Source organism: Squalius cephalus (assembly GCF_949319135.1).
Source record: "Squalius cephalus genome assembly, chromosome: 5".
Classification (NCBI taxonomy): Eukaryota; Metazoa; Chordata; class Actinopteri; order Cypriniformes; family Leuciscidae; genus Squalius; species Squalius cephalus.
Window position 1 is genome coordinate 49,661,437 of NC_137126.1, and position 20,236 is coordinate 49,681,672.

Consider the following 20,236-nt stretch of genomic DNA (forward strand, 5'->3'; position numbering starts at 1 on the left):
ACTAATTTACTCCTCCTTCAGAGTCGGTCTAAACCAGCGCTATAGGAACTCCAGTGACGGTAGTGTTCGCTGATTGGCCGAACGCACGTGAAACACCAGCACACGCCATTTTTTTTAAAAAAAAGCTAAACACACAGATTATAGCCTGTATATTTACTCCACAAACTAACTCTACAAACATGTAAAACAGTGATAGATGAAGCTCTTATTCTTTACGCTGAGAAGAAAATCCAACGCGACTCTGAGGAGAACAAGAGAAACATGATTATGTGTTTCTGCTCAGCAACACTGGACATCAAACACACGCCATTCGCTAATAACTCTTCATCACTGTCTACTTTATATGTACAACAGTTCTATCTAATATCGTGTTAGACAGATTGCAAACTAATGAACACGGAGAATGTGAGCACAGTGAGCTCTGGCCTTCTCAGCGACGTCAAAATAAAAGTCACAACAACAAGCGTGTCTTACGTCACTTCACAGTTCCTACTGGCGGTGCGAATTCAACCAGGAAAACGTTCCTAGAGGAATCATTAGTTCTCGGGGAATCATCCTAGTGGCCCGTTCCTAGAACTATCCGGTGCGAAAGCCCCTTATGTTGCTGCACTGCTACTCAGTGTTTTTGACTTGTTTCCAGTCCAAATATCTAAAAATTCTTAAATCAAGATGCATTTACTAAAGTAGTAAAATTCCATTAGATATTATGTCTTGTTTTCTGGGAATATAAATCAAAAAAGCTTAAAACAAGCCAAATGATCTGCCAATCGGCTAAGAAAAATAATCTTGTTTCTGTTTGAATTAACATTAATTTTCTTACCACATTTACCCCAGAAAACAAGACATAATATCGAATGGCATTTTACTCATCTAGTAAATGCATCTTGATGTAAGAATTTTTTGATATTTGGACTGGAAACAAGACAAAAATACTGAGTAAGAAAAGCACTTTTGCAGTGTGTGTGTGCACAGATCTGAACAGTGCAAATGAATGAAACATCTGAAAGCCCATAGTGTTAGTCACAACCGGAGCTGTCCTTGGTGCTGAAACAACACACAGATGTGACCCTGCACCACAAAACCAGTCACATGGGTCAATGTTTTGAGATTTATACACTGGATAAATAAGCTTTCCATTGATGTGTGGTTTGTTAGGATAGGACAATATTTGGTCGAGACACAACTATTGTAAATCTGGAATCTGAGGGAGCAAAAAAATCCAAACATTGAGAAAATCTCCTTTAAAGTTGTTCATTTATGTTGGCGATTGTGCTGCATTCACTCACACAAATACATGTTTTATATATTTACAGTAGGAAATTTACTAAATATCTTCATGGAACATGATCTTTACTTAATATCCTAATGATTTTTGGCATAAAAGAAAAATGGATAATTTTGACCCATACAATGTATTGTTGGATATTGCCACAGATATACCCGTGAGACTCGAGACTGGTGACGTGATCCAGGGTCACATATGGTTCTCCTGCTGATAAAACGTTCACTAGATAGTAATAAAACAGGAGCTGAAACAACACACACTGATTCTGTGAGATCCCGGACGGTACATTCTCAGCTACAGCGAGTTTAACGATGCGGGAACATTTAATGTTTGCTGGCTGATTAACTGAACTTCAATTTCAGTTGAGTTATTTTGACTTATGAAAACAAGATAATCAAGATTACATGATGCATTTATTTATATCGTCGCTGTCTGGCGGAAACATCGTATCTCCAAAAATGATACTTTTCAGGAAATGAAAAACACACTGCATTTCTTACATAATTAAACACTGCGCTGTCAAAGTTGATATTATGGCTTTATATATATGGGTCAGACACTTGTATGTGTCATTATACAGTATTATTAACATATTACCTAAATCAAGCTTCAAATGGAGTTTGGAGATTTTTGACTGGAGAATTTCGTACACGTCTTTTATCGGTCATTAGAACGGCCGTGTCTGAGGCAGTGAGAGCATCGCTTTACGTTTTCATCTACTTATAGATTATAAAGATTACTGTAGCTACAGTGTGTGGACGCTCAGCTTTTTCTGTCATTTGGATAAAATCTTGTGTTATTAAAGATGAAGTGCTTCTTCTCACAGGCTATTTAAGGCGGTATTGAGAATGAGTCGATGACAAATGCTAGACTAAGACACTGTTCTCTCATAAAACATTAGCCTTTATATAGTGTTTCTGGAGTAAAAAACACTGTACTTGTTCAAGCAACCAGTTCTTTATTTACCATTGCACTGCAAACAAGCAGAGATGCTCCAAACTGTGGGCGGAGTCATGAGGTTTGACTGACAGTTTGAGGAGCCAATGGAGTTGCTCCATTTATTTCAAATTTTGTTGTGCAGTTAAATCGATATTAGTGAATAAACATAGGTATATATTTACATTTTATTTATTATGCATAATCTAATTTATGTTATTTTTTTATTTATTAATAAAATTTTTTATATTTTTCAGTTTTAAATATAAATCCACTGTTAAAAAATGTTGCTGTTTTTTTCAGTATTCAATGCATGCATAATGTTTCCAAAGTCAAAATCTGGTTAAATAATAATTTTCTCAACCAATACTGACTGAAATAACCATGATTATGGCCACAACCCAACTTTACAATTCCCAGCATTACACACGCTTGCATGTTTGAAGACAAGCTCTCAGAAACACGTAAAGCATGCGGAGAGAGAGAGAGAGAGAGAGAGAGTAAATCACATCCATCATCCTTCATAAGACTTCATTACAGCTCGGCAGAAAACGTTTGTTAATATTCAGAAGCCAAGCAAACGTATCGCTGAAGCTCATGTCACGCTGCTGCTCACAAATTAGGACGAAGAACACGGCGTCCCTAAATCAATGAGAGGCCGACCCTCTGAGTTCCTGACTTCATATCGCTGCGAGTCTCAGTCCAACACGCCATCATGACGCTTTAAACAGACCTCGAGCTTTACTGTCACGTCAGACTCAGATCAAAACACCCGAGAAACCACACGACCACCAACAACACTAGCATAGAGTGCAGCTCCATTCACTTTCTCCATAGGGAAACTGATTATGAACGATACCTTATCTAGTCCTCCTGTAGTCAATCATTTTATCCATTAAAACTCATCTTTGATCACTAAAATGACATATTTAAATGTTTTTTCCTTCAAATTCCTTCAAAATGTCTTCCTGCCTTAAAATATCTTGAATGTAACTCGACACCCTTGCCTCATTTAGTATGCGCGTTTCTATGAATATGCAAATGAGCCCCGCCTCCACTCACTCACTCAGCTCAGAGATCCACTGGTTGGCGATCACACGTTGATCTGATTGGTTACAAGGTAGTTTGTGACGTCAGAAACACCAGCGATTTCAAAGCGTGTTTTTGAGACTGTCTTTGGTTCACTGCAGTTTTAAGGAGGAAATACTCAGCAATGCTGTCGACTTATGAACTTACACATGCTTTGTCTTAAAGCACATTAAAAACACCACATAGACACATAAACAACATTAAAAGCTGGATTTACACCACAGGGGGACGTTAAAGACAGCTCTACTGTGAGCTATTAGGTTGTTAATCTAAGATATTTGCTTCTGTTGAAGCCCACATTATTACAGTTATTAAATAATCATGTTATAATAAACTACATTACCCATGATGCTGTACAGAAAATTAGAGTTGAAGAAAGCAACATGCGCCAAAAGATCTCGTTAGCTCCGCCCACTCCCGTATGACATAATCAAGTTAATCTTTCTACGCTCTCAAAATGCTGAAATGTTTGTATATTTATGCATATTTTGCAATACACTTAAAATATATTGTTTTTTTATATATATAATCAACATTTGTAAATGAGTAGTTTTATATTTCTCCATCGTTTTGTCATTTGTAGTCCCTCATTAAAGCTGTTAAGTTCACAGTCTTAAACCTTTGATTTTTTGTCCGATTTTCTAAAAAAATGTTTGCTTCAAATCAAAGTTTATAATGCTTTAACAAGGACTTCTTTTAAATCCCTATGGGAGAAATGAATGGAAAAATACTTCCGGATCCAGCGCCGCGGAAAAAGGAGGCGAGCGCTAATGCACTCTATTGTGCCAGTGAACTCTGCACAGGCAAACACTACAGATCTCCGTTTTCATTTCAATGCTCCCTATTGGATATTATAGAAATCATATCAATATAACAGTCCATTCGAGAGTTTTTTTGTGCTTGTTGCAGCAAAAAATGCTTTGATGAGACAAATTGCGGGTTTTTTGTTTGTTTGTTTGTGGAAGACTACACCCAAAGCACACAGACACTGCATCACCATGACAAAAAGCAATGCAACCAATGCATCAACTTATGCAAACATAAGACCGACTGTTTCTATTAAAAGTAAAAAGGATCAACAGCTTAAACAAGGCCGACAGATTACAAACGCAGAAGAGCAGTGTGTGTGAATGTGTTCATGAAACACACATAAACTTATGCACATCACTTCATCTAGTTCATCTAAGTCTTGTCTGGTTCATACTTTAAAAATAATGCACAACTAACATGAACAGAGGTTGCATAATTATGAAAATATTGCACATTGTTAGGTCATGTTAGTTTTTAATGCATTAACTACTGGAAACAAATGAGACCTCATAAAGTGCTACCTTGTTTGTTTCTGAAAACTTGAACTGTGTTTTCAGTAAATGAGGATTTAAAAATAATAAAAATAATAATAATTGTAGGTGTTTTGTCACATTTGTTTTTGTTTGTAATTTTGTGCAGTTCATGATTTCTGAAGCCAAAACAATGCCTTAATATTTTTGTATGTTACCTTTTATATATTTTCTGTTTCTTAGTTTTGAGATTCATAACCATTTTACTGTTTTTGCGTAAATGTCTTATATATATTTGTAGAGTCCCGTTGTGACAACACGCCCCGTTATAGATGCCAACTTTTGTTAAATTAGCAGTTTTATCTTTTTTTTCAAGGCAATATATACTCAAAAATCACTAAGATTAAAGAGAAAATATGCTGTAATCACTGAAAACTGTTTATTCTGGGACTAAATTGTTCTATGAATATTTTTGAACATGATGGAGATGCAGTGTTATTTTTAAACTATAATAATATAATATACTATTCTAGTTTTATATATATGTATTTATATATATACATATATAATTTTCTGGTTTCATTTTAATTTTAGTTAAACTTTTAGCAATTTTGTTGTATTTTTGTAATTTTTGATTAGTTTTTTTTTTTTAAACACGTCTATAAATTTTATATTTAGAGGTTAAACTAAATAAAATTAGAAATGTTGCTTGACTATAATAACGCTGCAGAGATGACAAACAACATCCGTGGCATCTCGGTCATTTACACTAAATATAACTTTATTATTTAGGTTTATTTAGAGGTTTAGTCCCTTATTGTTCCTGTGCTGAATAACACAGCATCTTTATTTAGATGTAATTAGTAGTTTTCCAGGATTTGCGAGGCATTCCAGATTTTGAACAACGAACTCCCGCAGGATAATTGCAGAGTCTGTTTGACTCGAGGTCTAAATATAGGAAGAGGCTTTTGTTAAAATAGTGTAGAGTTAATGATGTTAATTTTGCCAGATTTAAATAGCAGATTGTGCTTCTTCTCACCATCTGCAAGGCGTCCGTATCTAAAATCCTGATCCTTCATGAGGACCAAAAAAACTAAAGGGGTCATGACATGAGAAATCAAATTTGCCTTGATCTTTTGACATCTAAGAGGTTTTTGTGCGTTTAAAGGGGTCATGACATGGATTTTTTTTGTTTATTTTAATATGTTCCTTGAGGTTCACTTATAATGTTACGTTTTTTTGCACAAAACACCATATATATGAGGAAAAACTATTATTTTTAACACTCATTCTGAGCCTCTGTCTGAAATCATCAGTTTTTAAGGCGTGGCTCCTTTAAGGCTTGAAAGTAAATGCCAGTGTTGTGATTGGCTAACGTCATTGCAAAGGAAACAGTATCAACGCCCACTCACTATTGAAAACATTATTCATATAAAACTGTAATTTACAGACAAAACATTATGAAATCATGCTGTCAGATAAGCACTTATTTAAAGGGATACTTCAGCATTTAGCATTAAGCTTTGTATCAGTAGAAAACCTGTAGTATTTTCAAACTACCGTGCTTTCCATCCTCATATCACCCTGAGACGAGAGATTTATGTATTTTTTGTCTGGAAAAATCCTCTGATGACACAAAAATCGTCATTTTGTGTCATCGGAGGATTTTTTGTCCAGAGGCGAGAGACTACAGCCAGTAGGAGGCGCTGTCCCGCATGTTCTCAACCCGCCCATAGGGCGATCTCACTCACAGAATGTACAAACAGTGTCAGCCGTCTTTCTTTGGAAGCTAAGCTAGCAGGCTCTTGTTCTGTGGAGAAAGCTGAGTAGTAGGGGTTACCATCCTCTTTTTCCCGGACATATCCAGCCGTCGAGATCATCCAAAATGTCCGGGATTCGGCTTTTGCTTTCCACAGTCGCCATTCAATGTTTACATGCACACCTTTTGTTTCAATCTAACTGAGTTCATTCCGATTGGTGAATCTGAATGTAGTGTTTACATGAACGCTAAACAAGTGATCGGTTGATGTGCGTTTTCCCGCTCCTCCATGAGAGATACGAGACCGGTGCGTCTCACAGGTGTCGGTCATCAGTAATCACGCCACCGGCCTCGCGCCGTTCTCCCACGGCCCTCAGCCTCGTCCTGCTCGCCACAGTAAACATAATGAATGGCGACTGTAGAACGCAAAAGCCAAATCCCGGACATTTAGGGCGATCTCGAAATCCCGGGCAGACTCGTCATGGAGACTCACTAGCAGCCTAACCTTGTTGTTTAACTGCGCTCTTACTGGTAGGCGTGGCATGGGAGTGGCCTCGTAGAGCAGCGAAGCAAGTGAATTCTGGGAGTTGTTGTCTTTCATCCACATGAGCCAAAAATCTTTCTCAGTCTAGAAAGCTCCAAATTCAAAAATAATTTCACATTTCTTCTACATAAAAGACCCATTTTAAATACACATTCATCTTTCCAGAGGTGAAGTAACCCTTTAATCAAGCTCCAAAAATGGCTCATTTGAATATAGCGGGATCTGTGATGTCAAACTGTGATGTCACATGTGTGTTCAGATTATAATGACTGACGCTGTCTACACTGATACAGTATACAGATGTGTGTTCAGATTATAATGAGTGACGCTGTCTACACTGATACAGTATACAGATGTGTGTTCAGATTATAATGACTGACGCTGATACACTGATTCAGTATACAGATGTGTGTTTAGATTATAATGACTGACGCTGTCTACACTGATACAGTATACAGATGTGTGTTCAGATTATAATGACTGACGCTGTCTACACTGATACAGTATACAGATGTGTGTTCAGATTATAATGACTGACGCTGATACACTGATACAGTATACAGATGTGTGTTCAGATTATAATGACTGACGCTGTCTACACTGATTCAGTATACAGATGTGTGTTCAGATTATAATGACAGATGCTGTCTACACTGATACAGTATACAGATGTGTGTTCAGATTATAATGACTGATGCTGTCTACACTGATTCAGTATACAGATGTGTGTTCAGATTATAATGACAGATGCTGTCTACACTGATACAGTATACAGATGTGTGTTCAGATTATAATGACTGATGCTGTCTACACTGATACAGTATACAGATGTGCGTTCAGATTATAATGACTGACTCTGATACACTGATACAGTATACAGATGTGTGTTCAGATTATAATGACTGACGCTGTCTACACTGATACAGTATACAGATGTGTTTAGATTATAATGACTGACGCTGATACACTGATACAGTATACAGATGTGTGTTCAGATTATAATGACTGACGCTGTCTACACTGATACAGTATACAGATGTGTGTTCAGATTATAATGACTGACGCTGTCTACACTGATACAGTATACAGATGTGTGTTCAGATTATAATGACTGACGCTGATACACTGATACAGTATACAGATGTGTGTTCAGATTATAATGACTGACGCTGTCTACACTGATTCAGTATACAGATGTGTGTTCAGATTATAATGACAGATGCTGTCTACACTGATACAGTATACAGATGTGTGTTCAGATTATAATGACTGATGCTGTCTACACTGATACAGTATACAGATGTGTGTTCAGATTATAATGACTGACGCTGTCTACACTGATACAGTATACAGATGTGCGTTCAGATTATAATGACTGACTCTGATACACTGATACAGTATACAGATGTGTGTTCAGATCATAATGACTGACGCTGTCTACACTGATACAGTATACAGATGTGTTTAGATTATAATGACTGACGCTGATACACTGATACAGTATACAGATGTGTGTTCAGATTATAATGACTGACGCTGTCTACACTGATACAGTATACAGATGTGTGTTCAGATTATAATGACTGACGCTGTCTACACTGATACAGTATACAGATGTGCGTTCAGATTATAATGACTGACGCTGTCTACACTGATACAGTATACAGATGTGTGTTCAGATTATAATGATTGACGCTGATACACTGATACAGTATACAGATGTGTGTTCAGATTATAATGACTGACGCTGTCTACACTGATACAGTATACAGATGTGCGTTCAGATTATAATGACTGATGCTGATACACTGATACAGTATACAGATGTGTGTTCAGATTATAATGACTGATGCTGTCTACACTGATACAGTATACAGATGTGCGTTCAGATTATAATGACTGACCCTGATACACTGATACAGTATACAGATGTGTGTTCAGATTATAATGACTGACGCTGTCTACACTGATACAGTATACAGATGTGTGTTCAGATTATAATGACTGACGCTGTCTACACTGATACAGTATACAGATGTGTGTTCAGATTATAATGACTGACGCTGTCTACACTGATACAGTATACAGATGTGTGTTCAGATTATAATGACTGACGCTGTCTACACTGATACAGTATACAGATGTGCGTTCAGATTATAATGACTGACTCTGATACACTGATACAGTATACAGATGTGCATTCAGATTATAATGACTGACTCTGATACACTGATACAGTATACAGATGTGCGTTCAGATTATAATGACTGACGCTGTCTACACTGATACAGTATACAGATGTGCGTTCAGATTATAATGACTGACTCTGATACACTGATACAGTATACAGATGTGTGTTCAGATTATAATGACAGATGCTGTCTACACTGATACAGTATACAGATGTGTGTTCAGATTATAATGACTGACGCTGTCTACACTGATACAGTATACAGATGTGCGTTCAGATTATAATGACTGACTCTGATACACTGATACAGTATACAGATGTGTGTTCAGATTATAATGACTGACGCTGTCTACACTGATACAGTATACAGATGTGCGTTCAGATTATAATGACTGACACTGATACACTGATACAGTATACAGATGTGTGTTCAGATTATAATGACTGACGCTGTCTACACTGATACAGTATACAGATGTGTGTTCAGATTATAATGACTGACGCTGTCTACACTGATTCAGTATACAGATGTGTGTTCAGATTATAATGACTGACGCTGTCTACACTGATACAGTATACAGATGTGCGTTCAGATTATAATGACTGACTCTGATACACTGATACAGTATACAGATGTGTGTTCAGATTATAATGACTGACGCTGTCTACACTGATACAGTATACAGATGTGTGTTCAGATTATAATGACTGACGCTGTCTACACTGATTCAGTATACAGATGTGTGTTCAGATTATAATGACTGACACTGTCTACACTGATACAGTATACAGATGTGTGTTCAGATTATAATGACTGATACTGTCTACACTGATACAGTATACAGATGTGTGTTCAGATTATAATGACTGACGCTGTCTACACTGATTCAGTATACAGATGTGTGTTCAGATTATAATGACTGACACTGTCTACACTGATACAGTATACAGATGTGCGTTCAGATTATAATGACTGACACTGTCTACACTGATACAGTATACAGATGTGCGTTCAGATTATAATGACTGACACTGTCTGAGCTGATACAGTATACAGATGTGTGTTCAGATTATAATGACTGACGCTGATACACTGATACAGTATACAGATGTGCGTTCAGATTATAATGACTGACGCTGTCTACACTGATTCAGTATACAGATGTGTGTTCAGATTATAATGACTAACGCTGTCTACACTGATACAGTATACAGATGTGTGTTCAGATTATAATGACTGACGCTGTCTACACTGATACAATATACAGATGTGTGTTCAGATTATAATGACTGACGCTGATACATTGATACAGTATACAGATGTGTGTTCAGATTATAATGACTGACACTGTCTACACTGATACAGTATACAGATGTGCGTTCAGATTATAATGACTGATGCTGATACATTGATACAGTATACAGATGTGTGTTCAGATTATAATGACTGACACTGTCTACACTGATACAGTATACAGATGTGCGTTCAGATTATAATGACTGACGCTGATACATTGATACAGTATACAGATGTGTGTTCAGACTATAATGACTGACTCTGATACACTGATACAGTATACAGATGTGCGTCAGTATACAGATGTGTGTTCAGATTATAATGACTGACGCTGTCTACACTGATACAGTATACAGATGTGTTCAGATTATAATGATTGACGCTGATACACTGATACAGTATACAGATGTGTGTTCAGATTATAATGACTGACGCTGTCTACACTGATACAGTATACAGATGTGCGTTCAGATTATAATGACTGACGCTGTCTACACTGATACAGTACACAGATGTGTGTTCAGACTATAATGACTGACGCTGATACACTGATACAGTATACAGATGTGTATTCATATTATAATGACTGACGCTGTCTACACTGATACAGTATACAGATGTGTGTTCAGATTATAATGACTGACGCTGTCTACACTGATACAGTATACAGATGTGTGTTCAGACTATAATGACTGACGCTGATACACTGATACAGTATACAGATGTGTGTTCAGATTATAATGATTGACGCTGATACACTGATACAGTATACAGATGTGTTCAGATGATAATGACTGACGCTGTCTACACTGATACAGTATACAGATGTGTGTTCAGATTAAAATGACTGACGCTGATACACTGATACAGTATACAGATGTGTGTTCAGATTATAATGATTGACGCTGATACACTGATACAGTATACAGATGTGTGTTCAGACTATAATAACTGACGCTGATATACTGATACAGTATACAGATGTGTGTTCAGATTATAATGATTGACGCTGATACACTGATACAGTATACAGATGTGTGTTCAGATTATAATGACTGACTCTGATACGCGGCTGTCTACACTGATACAGTATACAGATGTGCGTTCAGATTATAATGACAGATGCTGTCTACACTGATACAGTATACAGATGTGTGTTCAGATTATGACTGACTCTGATACACTGATACAGTATACAGATGTGTGTTCAGATTATAATGACTGACACCGTCTACACTGATACAGTATACAGATGTGTGTTCAGATTATAATGATTGACGCTGATACACTGATACAGTATACAGATGTGCGTTAGTATACAGATAAGTGTTCAGATTATAATGAGTGACGCTGTCTACACTGATACAGTATACAGATGTGTGTTCAGATTATAATGACTGATGCTGTCTACACTGATACAGTATACAGATGTGCGTTCAGATTATAATGACTGACGCTGATACACTGATTCAGTATACAGATGTGTGTTCAGATGATAATGACTGACTCTGTCTACACTGATACAGTATACATACGTATACACTGATACTGTATACGGATGTGTGTTCAGATTATAATGACTGACTCTGATACACTGATACAGTATACAGATGTGTGTTCAGATTATAATGACTGACGCTGATACACTGATACTGTACACAGATGTGTGTTCAGATTATAATGACTGACTCTGACACACTGATACAGTATACAGATGTGCATCAGTATACAGATGTATGTTCAGATTATAATGATTGACGCTGATACACTGATACAGTATACAGATGTGTGTTCAGATTATAATGACAGATGCTGTCTACACTGATACAGTATACAGATGTGTGTTCAGATTATAATGACAGATGCTGTCTACACTGATACAGTATACAGATGTGTGTTCAGATGATAATGACTGACGCTGTCTACACTGATACAGTATACAGATGTGTGTTCAGATTATAATGACTGACGCTGTCTACACTGATACAGTATACAGATGTGTGTTCAGATTATAATGATTGACGCTGATACACTGATACAGTATACAGATGTGTGTTCAGATGATAATGACTGACGCTGTCTACACTGATACAGTATACAGATGTGTGTTCAGATTATAATGACTGACGCTGTCTACACTGATACAGTATACAGATGTGTGTTCAGATTATAATGACTGACACTGTCTACACTGATACAGTATACAGATGTGTGTTCAGATTATAATGACTGACGCTGTCTACACTGATACAGTATACAGATGTGTGTTCAGATTATAATGACTGACGCTGTCTACACTGATACAGTATACAGATGTGTGTTCAGATGATAATGACTGACGCTGTCTACACTGATACAGTATACAGATGTGTGTTCAGATTATAATGACTGACGCTGTCTACAGTGATACAGTATACAGATGTGTGTTCAGATTATAATGACTGATGCTGTCTACACTGATACAGTATACAGATGTGTGTTCAGATTATAATGACTGATGCTGTCTACACTGATACAGTATACAGATGTGTGTTCAGATTATAATGACTGACGCTGTCTACACTGATACAGTATACAGATGTGTGTTCAGATTATAATGACTGACGCTGTCTACACTGATACAGTATACAGATGTGTGTTCAGATTATAATGACTGACGCTGTCTACACTGATACAGTATACAGATGTGTGTTCAGATTATAATGACTGATGCTGTCTACACTGATACAGTATACAGATGTGTGTTCAGATTATAATGACTGACGCTGTCTACACTGATACAGTATACAGATGTGTGTTCAGATTATAATGATTGACGCTGATACACTGATACAGTATACAGATGTGTGTTCAGATTATAATGACTGACGCTGTCTACACTGATACAGTATACAGATGTGTGTTCAGATTATAATGACTGACGCTGTCTACACTGATACAGTATACAGATGTGTGTTCAGATTATAATGACTGACGCTGTCTACACTGATACAGTATACAGATGTGTGTTCAGATTATAATGACTGACGCTGTCTACACTGATACAGTATACAGATGTGTGTTCAGATTATAATGACTGACGCTGTCTACACTGATACAGTATACAGATGTGTGTTCAGATTATAATGACTGACGCTGTCTACACTGATACAGTATACAGATGTGCGTTCAGATTATAATGACTGACGCTGTCTACACTGATACAGTATACAGATGTGTGTTCAGATTATAATGACTGACGCTGTCTACACTGATACAGTATACAGATGTGTGTTCAGATTATAATGACTGACTCTGATACACTGATACAGTATACAGATGTGTGTTCAGATTATAATGACTGACACTGTCTACACTGATACAGTATACAGATGTGCGTCAGTATACAGATGTGTGTTCAGATTATAATGACTGACGCTGATACACTGATACAGTATACAGATGTGCGTCAGTATACAGATGTGTGTTCAGATTATAATGACTGACTCTGATACACTGATACAGTATACAGATGTGTGTTCAGATTATAATGACTGACTCTGATACACTGATACAGTATACAGATGTGTGTTCAGATTATAATGACTGACGCTGTCTACACTGATACAGTATACAGATGTGTGTTCAGATGATAATGACTGACGCTGATACACTGATACAGTATACAGATGTGTGTTCAGATTATAATGACTGACGCTGATACACTGATACAGTATACAGATGTGTGTTCAGATTATAATGACTGACGCTGTCTACACTGATACAGTATACAGATGTGTGTTCAGATTATAATGACTGACGCTGTCTACACTGATACAGTATACAGATGTGTGTTCAGATGATAATGACTGACGCTGATACACTGATACAGTATACAGATGTGTGTTCAGATTATAATGACTGACGCTGTCTACACTGATACAGTATACAGATGTGTGTTCAGATGATAATGACTGACGCTGATACACTGATACAGTATACAGATGTGTGTTCAGATTATAATGACTGACGCTGTCTACACTGATACAGTATACAGATGTGTGTTCAGATTATAATGACTGACGCTGTCTACACTGATACAGTATACAGATGTGCGTTCAGATTATAATGACTGACGCTGATACACTGATACAGTATACAGATGTGTGTTCAGATTATAATGACTGACGCTGTCTACACTGATACAGTATACAGATGTGTGTTCAGATGATAATGACTGACGCTGATACACTGATACAGTATACAGATGTGTGTTCAGATGATAATGACTGACACTGATACACTGATACAGTATACAGATGTGTGTTCAGATTATAATGACTGACGCTGTCTACACTGATACAGTATACAGATGTGTGTTCAGATTATAATGACTGACGCTGTCTACACTGATACAGTATACAGATGTGTGTTCAGATGATAATGACTGACGCTGATACACTGATACAGTATACAGATGTGTGTTTAGATTATAATGACTGACGCTGTCTACACTGATACAGTATACAGATGTGTGTTCAGATTATAATGACTGACGCTGTCTACACTGATACAGTATACAGATGTGTGTTCAGATTATAATGACTGACGCTGTCTACACTGATACAGTATACAGATGTGTGTTCAGATGATAATGACTGACGCTGATACACTGATACAGTATACAGATGTGTGTTTAGATTATAATGACTGACGCTGTCTACACTGATACAGTATACAGATGTGTGTTCAGATTATAATGACTGACGCTGTCTACACTGATACAGTATACAGATGTGTGTTCAGATTATAATGACTGACTGTCTACACTGATACAGTATACAGATGTGTGTTCAGATTATAATGACTGACGCTGTCTACACTGATACAGTATACAGATGTGTGTTCAGATTATAATGACTGACTGTCTACACTGATTCAGTATACAGATGTGTGTTCAGATTATAATGACTGACGCTGTCTACACTGATACAGTATACAGATGTGTGTTTAGATTATAATGACTGACGCTGATACACTGATACAGTATACAGATGTGTGTTCAGATTATAATGACTGACGCTGTCTACACTGATTCAGTATACAGACGTGTGTTCAGATTATAATGACTGATGCTGTCTACACTGATACAGTATACAGATGTGCGTTCAGATTATAATGACTGATGCTGTCTACACTGATACAGTATACAGATGTGTGTTCAGATTATAATGACTGACGCTGTCTACACTGATACAGTATACAGATGTGTGTTCAGATTATAATGACTGACGCTGTCTACACTGATACAGTATACAGATGTGTGTTCAGATTATAATGACAGATGCTGTCTACACTGATACAGTATACAGATGTGTGTTCATATTATAATGACAGATGCTGTCTACACTGATACAGTATACAGATGTGTATTCATATTATAATGACTGACGCTGTCTACACTGATACAGTATACAGATGTGTGTTTAGATTATAATGACTGACGCTGTCTACACTGATTCAGTATACAGATGTGTGTTCAGATTATAATGACAGATGCTGTCTACACTGATACAGTATACAGATGTGCGTTCAGATTATAATGACTGACGCTGTCTACACTGATACAGTATACAGATGTGCGTTCAGATTATAATGACTGACGCTGTCTACACTGATACAGTATACAGATGTGTGTTCAGATTATAATGACTGACGCTGTCTACACTGATACAGTATACAGATGTGTGTTCAGATTATAATGACTGACTCTGATACACTGATACAGTATACAGATGTGTGTTCAGATTATAATGACTGACACTGTCTACACTGATACAGTATACAGATGTGCGTCAGTATACAGATGTGTGTTCAGATTATAATGACTGACGCTGATACACTGATACAGTATACAGATGTGCGTCAGTATACAGATGTGTGTTCAGATTATAATGACTGACTCTGATACACTGATACAGTATACAGATGTGTGTTCAGATTATAATGACTGACTCTGATACACTGATACAGTATACAGATGTGTGTTCAGATTATAATGACTGACGCTGTCTACACTGATACAGTATACAGATGTGTGTTCAGATGATAATGACTGACGCTGATACACTGATACAGTATACAGATGTGTGTTCAGATTATAATGACTGACGCTGTCTACACTGATACAGTATACAGATGTGTGTTCAGATGATAATGACTGACGCTGATACACTGATACAGTATACAGATGTGTGTTCAGATTATAATGACTGACGCTGTCTACACTGATACAGTATACAGATGTGTGTTCAGATTATAATGACTGACGCTGTCTACACTGATACAGTATACAGATGTGTGTTCAGATGATAATGACTGACGCTGATACACTGATACAGTATACAGATGTGTGTTTAGATTATAATGACTGACGCTGTCTACACTGATACAGTATACAGATGTGTGTTCAGATTATAATGACTGACGCTGTCTACACTGATACAGTATACAGATGTGTGTTCAGATTATAATGACTGACTGTCTACACTGATACAGTATACAGATGTGTGTTCAGATTATAATGACTGACGCTGTCTACACTGATACAGTATACAGATGTGTGTTCAGATTATAATGACTGACTGTCTACACTGATTCAGTATACAGATGTGTGTTCAGATTATAATGACTGACGCTGTCTACACTGATACAGTATACAGATGTGTGTTTAGATTATAATGACTGACGCTGATACACTGATACAGTATACAGATGTGTGTTCAGATTATAATGACTGACGCTGTCTACACTGATTCAGTATACAGACGTGTGTTCAGATTATAATGACTGATGCTGTCTACACTGATACAGTATACAGATGTGCGTTCAGATTATAATGACTGATGCTGTCTACACTGATACAGTATACAGATGTGTGTTCAGATTATAATGACTGACGCTGTCTACACTGATACAGTATACAGATGTGTGTTCAGATTATAATGACTGACGCTGTCTACACTGATACAGTATACAGATGTGTGTTCAGATTATAATGACAGATGCTGTCTACACTGATACAGTATACAGATGTGTGTTCATATTATAATGACAGATGCTGTCTACACTGATACAGTATACAGATGTGTATTCATATTATAATGACTGACGCTGTCTACACTGATACAGTATACAGATGTGTGTTCAGATTATAATGACTGACGCTGTCTACACTGATACAGTATACAGATGTGTGTTTAGATTATAATGACTGACGCTGTCTACACTGATACAGTATACAGATGTGTGTTTAGATTATAATGACTGACGCTGTCTACACTGATTCAGTATACAGATGTGTGTTCAGATTATAATGACAGATGCTGTCTACACTGATACAGTATACAGATGTGCGTTCAGATTATAATGACTGACGCTGTCTACACTGATACAGTATACAGATGTGTGTTCATATTATAATGACTGACGCTGTCTACACTGATACAGTATACAGATGTGTGTTCATATTATAATGACTGACGCTGTCTACACTGATACAGTATACAGATGTGTGTTCATATTATAATGACTGACGCTGTCTACACTGATACAGTATACAGATGTGCGTTCAGATTATAATGACTGACGCTGTCTACACTGATACAGTATACAGATGTGTGTTGAGATTATAATAAAATGCATCACAAGCCCTGAGTAAATGATTTCATAATGCTGTCTGTAAATTATGGTTTTATATGGATAATGTTTTCAATAGTGAGTTGACGTTGATACTGTTTCCTCTGCAACGACAACAGTGGCGTTTACTGACAAGCCTTAAAGGAGCCGCGCCTTAAAAACTGATCATTACAGACAGAGGCTCAGAATGAGTGTAAAAAATAATAGTTTTTCCACATATACATTTGTTTTCTGTGAATGTCAATGAACATGTTGTCCTTGAATGTCATGATCCGTCTAACTTAGGGGATCCAGTCCTTTTGCATTGAATTAAAAATATAAAATGGCAAATTACTGCACTGACATAGGTTAATATACATATAATATACAATATAATTACATAAGCTGCCACAGAAAGTTCTTCACGATCAGGTCCATGAAATCAGTAACTAGAACTAAATGGGATCATATTCCACTGGCAAAATTAAATTAAAATGCACAAATCTAGTTAATTGTGCTGTGTTATGTGGCTCTCTGACAGCATCAGTGCCTCACACACGACTTCCGTCAGCAGCAAGAGTTGCTGAATCATGCAGCATAAGACTTAGACACACACACACACACACACACACAACCAAAAATATTCCCCCTCCAGATTTAATATACAGTCCAAAAACACTGGCAGTCAAGTCAGTGCAACACATTTATTTCAGTGTTGATATTATGTGATGTGAGGGCTGCCAGTTCTGAGCAATGCTAATGTTGATTAAAACCTGTCAATCACCAATATATCCTCAGAAACAGCATCACGTTTCAGACTTTACCTACATAATATAATGTGGCATCGTCCTTCTCAATATTTATAATGCCACACACTGAAAAGCTTAAGATAATTATGCCTGTTTTCTGAGTTTGTGCTCCATGATGAGACATTTTACATTAGCTAAAACACCACCATGATGCTTGAATGTTGTGGGTGGTTGCTAGGGCGTTGCTAAGATGTTCTAGGTTGCTAGGGTGTTGCTAGGATGTCACATCTCTGGATGTGACTCAGGCCTTTAATGTGTATCTGTAGGGTTTTTTCCACTTGCTTTCTGGTCTAGCAGGTGAAAATGGTGCATCTGAACACTTAGTAGGAGATTTGAGGAATAGTTCATGTCTGGAGCACAAACACGCTTTAAGAGGTTTAATTAGCTAGTAAACACTGCTAATGAGGATTGTTGTTGTTGTTGCATGCATGAAATCAAATGTTTTCTGTTTTTATATTGAAACAGTGCCATGCAACTTTAGAGAATGTCTCCATAATAAAAGGGCAGATAATTGTTATGTTTAATTGCTTATGCATAATCTCAGCTCATTATTATCTGCCTTGTGCAGGTTGAAGCTCCGGCAACACAAAGGTGAATCTGCATCAGCATCCATCTTTCACACAGTATTTCTATTATGGCTTCTGAGCTTGTGCATTATTATTATTATCATCATCATCACAGATTTCACTAATGATGATGATGCACTAATGCATATTGAAGAATAGACTATGAATGACTATTGAGGGGGATTATGTAACTAGATTTAGATGTGTTGTTGTGAAAATGGCTGGTGATTGTATGATCCTCCATCATGCCTCAATAACACTTAAAGGTTATCATCTTCACAATGACCTTTGCATATCATTGATGCATGACTGAGCTGGAATATAAGATTGATACTGCTTTATTATTGTATGTTATTAGGTGCTGCATATGATTATAATGCATGAACGACTTACTTCCCCACGAAGTTCTCGAGCACGGAGCTTTTCCCGGCGCTTTGTCCGCCCACCACCGCGATCTGCGGCAGGTCCAGGTTCGCGTTCTGACCGATGGCGGCGAACGCATCTTGCATTCGGTTGACCAGAGGAATCAGATCCTCCATCCCCCGGTTCCCCATCGCGATGACCGGCAATGAATGAATGTGTTTCAAGTGAATTTCGGCATTGATTTATTCTGTATCTGTATCTATCTCTCTCGCGCGCGATCACGCTTTCAGGACGGGTCTTATTTCGGCATTGAGTTATTCTGTCTCTCTCTCGCTTTATCTGTGTGTGTGTGTGTGCGTGTTAGTGTCTGCAGTCCTTCTGAGATGATGATGAGCTGCTTTTCTCTCAGTGAGCGCGCGCGCGGGCACGAGCTGCAGCACCGTGTTCTCCCGCTAGTGAGC

At 37.3% G+C, this 20,236-nt stretch overlaps 1 protein-coding gene across 17 annotated transcripts in view; it reads right to left on the minus strand.

Moving 5' to 3' along the window:
• dnm1a (dynamin 1a) overlaps positions 1-20,236 on the minus strand; it is a gene marked incomplete at its 3' end in the record, with an annotated part of 107,158 nt that extends 86,922 nt beyond the window's left edge. For 13 of the 17 annotated variants that reach the window (XR_013821295.1, XR_013821296.1, XR_013821297.1 and 10 more), the window contains exon 1: positions 19,806-20,213. Coding sequence is in view for 9 of the 17 variants with exons in the window: in XM_079871907.1 (XP_079728033.1) it covers positions 19,806-19,966 (161 nt within the window). Of the gene's footprint in view, positions 1-19,805 lie in introns of all 17 variants that reach the window. The other 4 variants (XM_079871912.1, XM_079871910.1, XM_079871909.1 and 1 more) reach the window with 2 other exon arrangements.